Genomic DNA, 5,786 nt, shown 5'->3' on the forward strand with positions numbered 1-5,786 from the left:
TTGTCGCACCGAAGACGCTGCTGCCCGTCTTCGGCCTGTGTATTTCAAAGCCAGCAGTTGGATGGTTATCCCGCCACCGCTTGGCTTTTTAAGTTCCAAGGTGGTAGTGGAACTGTGTTATCCCTTAGTCGCCTCTTACGACACCCACGGGAAGAGAGAGGGCGGCTATATTCTTTAGTATCGTAGCCACACAGTACATACATAGAAATAATACATATATATACAAATATTTTCACCCAGACTCAGGCGGAAATCGAATCTACAGCCCGCGGAACAGAAAGCAGGGTCACTACAAAGTACAAACTGTGCCAACAGGCTATAGGTGGAACGATAGAAAGGGCGTTGCGGTCGCTTAGTGGAACATACCCTTCGTGATTTTTTTTTTTTTTTTTTTATAATTTATTGAGAGCTGGATTCGAGTCCTTCGCTCTAAACTGTACAAATTTTTACTGTTTTATTATGTATATAATTATAAACAAAAACTTCTACACTTCAGATTTTTTTTTTTCTTATCATATCTTCTCTATTGTCGAACATATAAACTTGAATAATGGTTTAAAAAATCTTGGGTTGGCTAATATTTCTTCTGGGCGGCGGGGAGTATTTATTTTATTTTCTGAGCAAATTTCATTTATATCCGAAGCCAGGATTAATCTATGCAACTTCAATGACTCGCATTTAAAAATAATGTGGTTTATGTCGGCGTATGGCTCACTGCATTTAGTACATTTAGGATCTTGAATAATTTTTAATTTGAAAAGATGAGAGGGAATTAAACAATGTCCAAATCTCATTCTATTAATTATGGAAATAAATTTTCTTGATTCACAGCTGATGATGTTATACCAGGGTTTCGTATTGAAGTCTTTTTGAATTTTAGCGTACCATTGTCCTTTATTCTGCTTTATTATGGTCCAATAATCTCTCTAAAGTATATTAATTCCGTCTTTGATGATTGGAAAGTAATCTGAGAAAGGTGTTTTAACAACATCTCTATGGTCCTCATCATATCTACTTTTTGCAGCTTGATCAGCTTTTTCATTACCTGATATTCCTCTGTGGGAGGGTACCCAGGCTAGCTCAACGTAAACATTTCTCGTATTTAAATTGTACAGTAAATTTCTAATCTTAAATACTAAATAATTTGTTTTAAAGGTTAATTTACAACTGTCTATAGCTAGTAAAGCGCTTTTGCTATCGCTAATAATAATAACATTTCTAATATTACTACTGGAATTAACATATAATAATGCCATATAAATTGCGTAACATTCCGCAGTAAAAATTGAACAATTGTTGTTTAGTAAAATACATTTTGTACAGCCTAAATTACTGTCGAAATAGGCTGCTTTAACTTCTTGGGTGCTTTTGGATCCATCCGTATAAATTTTATAAAAATCTTTTTTGTGATCTAATATTCTAAGTAATTCTGTTTTACTATTGATATCGAGAATAATTGTAAATTTTTTTTCCCAAATGCTTTCAAATTTATATCCATAAATAGGCCATAGAGAGCTAGAATAGACAGATTTTGAGATATTTATCGTAAGATGTAAAATAACTGACATTTGCGGAAGCATAGCAGAATTTATTGATTGAGCGTTAATAATATTTGTAGAAGACACTATACCACTTGATAATTCTTCTACTAACGTTAACTTCTTAACAGGTAAAGAAGAGTTTATTGCAAGCATTTTTAGACAAAATTTCTGGGCTAACATCAAGCGTCTTAATATTAGAGGAGGGATACCTGTTTCAATTTCCATTGAGTTAATTGGTGTAGATTTCATAGCTCCCGTAATTATTCTTAATGCATTATTTTGAATAATATCTAGTTTCTTTAGTAGAGATGGTCTAGCGTTTATATAGGCAATACAACTATAGTCAAAGTGGCTTCTTACTATGCTTTTATATAAAATACTTAGAATCTTTGCATCAGCACCCCAAAAAACTCCTGATAAATATCTTAATATATTGATTCTTTTATAAGCTCTTTTACATATACAATCAATATGGCTATTAAACTTAAGTTTACTATCTATAATTACACCAAGGAATTTTTGTTCCTTTACAATAGGGATGTTTTCATTGTTATATGTAACTTGAACATTACAATTTGATTTTCCGAATAACATAACTGAACTTTTGGTAGAATTAATATTTAATTTAAGTTTATTATGGTAAAAAGTTTGCAATTGACTAAGACCTTGGTTTATACTACATTTAGCTATATTTATATTTTGATTAATAGAATACATGACCAAATCATCTGCATATTGTAGGATATTTACATTATTTTCTCTTACATTATTTTGAATCTGAGAGGTGTATAGATTGTATAAAATTGGTGATAAGATAGCACCTTGCATTAATCCTTTATGTGCATATTTAGGCCCATGTATAATATTATTAAATTTAACATATACTGTACGATTATAAAAGAAGTTGAATATCCATCTTAATAACTTACCAGGTATTTTTAATTCACTCAAAACTTTGACCAATTGAAACAGGTTCACATTATCATATGCACCTTCAACATCCAGAAATACACAGATTGCATTAGAGTGAGCAAAGATAGAATTTTTGATGTCAGCAATGAATGAAACGAAGCCTTCAACTGCACTTTTACCTTTTCTGAAACCTAGTTGATAATCAGGTAATAAAGAATTTGTTTCTACAAAATAATCCAACCTTACTTTAATCATGTGTTCAAATATTTTCCCTACGCAAGAAGTGAGAGAGATAGGACGATAAGAGTTATGATCTTGAATTGGTTTGTTATTTTTTAAAATTGGAAGAATACATTGTGTTTTCCACGATTCAGGAACAATTTGAAAAGACCATAAAAGATTGTATATATTTAGAAGAACTAATTGTGCTACTTTATGTAACTTTTTAATCATTAAATATGGAAAATCATCCAAACCAGGTGTCGAATCTTTCCTTGACAGTAAAGCACTATTAAATTCATCCCAACTAAATTGTTTTAGAAGAAATTCATTATTTTTATCTTCTTTTGTTTTATCAAATAAATTATCTAAACAAGTATCATTTTCAACTCCAGTCTTTGTATATTTATCAAAAAAGTCTGGTATAAAACTATCATTTCTACTGTTAGAACCTATTTTTATGCGATTAAATCTTTTTATAAAATTCCATATATTGCTAATGGGAGTGTATCTATTAAATGAAGTGCATAAATTTTTCCAACTTTTCCTTTTTTCTTCTTTAATAATCCTCTTTTTCGTAGCTTCCATTTTTTTATAGTTGAGATAATTTTCCATATTTAAATTCCGTCGGTAATTACATAAAGCTGATTTACAATCATTTACAGCCTTTGCACAAATGTCGTTCCACCAAGGGGAAGGGGCTTTATTATCTCTCTTTTTTGTGTAATATTTCAATTTGGGAACACATTCCTCTTTTAAATTATTTAGGATATTACAAAATTTGTTGTAAGATCCTACAGGATCTTCATTGGTTATCTTAAAATTAATGAAATGACTTTCTGAAAGAAAATAGTATTTTTCCCAATTAGCCTTATTATACATATATTTATTTACATTTTTATTAAAGTCATAAGTATTTGGAGATGCAATTATATTAGTAAATGTAGGGTAATGATAGCTACCTAATGGATCCTCACCCACATACCAGTCGCATATGGGTGCTAACTCTGGACTAACTAAAGTAACATCAATGGCAGATATGTTGTCATTTGGCCTACGTACAGTAGTGGCACTACCAGTATTAAGAATACACAAATTTAGATCATCTATTAAATCATATAGATTTTTACCTCTAGTTTTAGTTAAAGTGCATCCAAATGCTACATGATGCGCATTGAAATCACCTGATATTATGTATGGTTTAGGGAGACTGGTTATAATATTTTTTAATTTAGAAATATTAATTTTATTTTTAGGTGGACAATATACACATAGAATAGTTAGAGGACCGACTTTTGTATCAACAGAAATGGCAATCGTTTGAACATCTTGGAAATTTGGAGTTGAAAGTTGGACATATTTTATAGAACTTTTAATTAAAAAGGCTACACCGCCATGTTCATTTTCAGCATTTTTAAAAATAAAATCATATCCAGGCATGTAAAAGTGTGAATGGGAACTTTTTAACCATGTTTCATTTAATAAACATATATCTATTTCATTATCAAATAAAAGTGTTTGTAACAAAGGTTTTTTATTATTAATACTTTGTATATTATGTTGTACTAGTTTTAAACTATCCATTATTCAGATAAGTTTTTAATAAAAATTTCCTTAATATGAGATGTGGTCTTAATTGATTCCGAATTTCCTAATGCTACTAATGTTTTTATTATCGAGTTCATGACTTTTGTATTATTTACAATATCTGAGATATTAAAGTTATCTGTTTTTGTTGGTACATGAGGTAATTCTATATTTTTATTACTGTCAACTTTTCCTGTGTATTTCTGTATGCTACTCTTAGGAAGAGCTGGAAAGTTTACAAAATCTTTATTTATAGTAGCCATTGCATAAGATTGCCTATGTTTTAATATTCTAGCTGCTTTTATTGGACAATCTTTTGAAATAGCTAGATGATTTCCAGAGCAATTAGTACACTTTAACGTTTCAGAACTACAATCTTTATATGAATGATTTTCAGAGCATTTAGAACAAACTTGTTCACTACGACATATTTTAGCTGAGTGATTGAACTTTAAGCATTTAAAACATTGTAATAACGGAGGGATATAAGTATGTACTTTATATCTCCATCCGTCTAATAAAATATATTCAGGTAGAGAAGTACCTGAAAATGTTATTGATATGGTTGATAATGGGATTAAATTACCTTTTTCGCGTTTCATGAATCTACGTATTCCAACAACGTCTCTATCACAGCAAATTTTTTCAAATAATTCCTTGTTTCCTATTTCTTTCGGAATATATCTAATAACCCCTACCCTTTCCACAGAGGATGCAGGTATGTATGCTCTTAAATTATGCTCTAATAAGCATCGGGATTTCAAAAAATCGTTCGCTAAAGCTGCCTGTTTGAAAGATATTTTAATTTTATTTGAATTAATCCTTGCTCTCTCATGAACCCCCTTGATATTTTTGAAATATTTGGAGAGGTTTAAAGGATTCATATTGCCAAGTTTAATTTCTCTATCTAAATGTTCTAAATAAACCACAAAGTCGCCATTTGAGCTATTGTCTGGATATTGTCTTGTATATCCATTTTTAGTGTATGTCTTATACTTATCTATTGTTGGAGTTGTAATTTTTCTTTTTTTTCCTGATATTGACTTCACTGATCGCTCCTCCTCATCTCCATCGCTTTCTCCTTGCATTTTTATTTATTTTTTAATATTAAATACTATTAAAATTAATTTTAATTATAGGACGATTTTAAAAAAGGCGCGTTTCTCTTCCCGCCAAAAAAGAGAATCCACCCTTCGTGATTCTAGTTCAATGCTGCCATGTAAAAAGTAATTTTTAAATAAATAAATATTTACAACATACACCTACCTGTAAAAAGTAATTATTTTAAGCTCAAGCTCAACTTTCGTATAAATAATCATAGCATCATACAGTATTAGGGATACATCATTTGTTGTAATTATGTGATTAGTTAACTGTTTCTGTATATAAATTCTGTAAATATGTATATTTCCTTAAAAGGAGGACCATTTTGTTATAATTTAACCAATTTTTTTTCATATAATTATAGTAGTTAAATAATAATCTAATCTTTAAGATACATTCTTATTTAACTTTTATTATCTTGTA

The 5,786-nt window shown here is 29.8% G+C and overlaps 1 protein-coding gene across 1 annotated transcript; it reads right to left on the bottom strand.

Annotated features, from left to right (window-relative positions):
- Positions 1-4,189: 4,189 nt before the first annotated feature.
- Positions 4,190-5,347, bottom strand: LOC123653803. Its single transcript, XM_045589785.1, has one exon. It carries the CDS (start codon positions 5,345-5,347, stop codon positions 4,256-4,258), a length of 1,092 nt encoding a protein of 363 aa, XP_045445741.1. The 3' UTR covers positions 4,190-4,255.
- Between the last annotated feature and the right edge of the window lie 439 nt (positions 5,348-5,786).

Source organism: Melitaea cinxia, chromosome 5, assembly GCF_905220565.1.
Source record: "Melitaea cinxia chromosome 5, ilMelCinx1.1, whole genome shotgun sequence".
Taxonomy (NCBI): Eukaryota; Metazoa; Arthropoda; class Insecta; order Lepidoptera; family Nymphalidae; genus Melitaea; species Melitaea cinxia.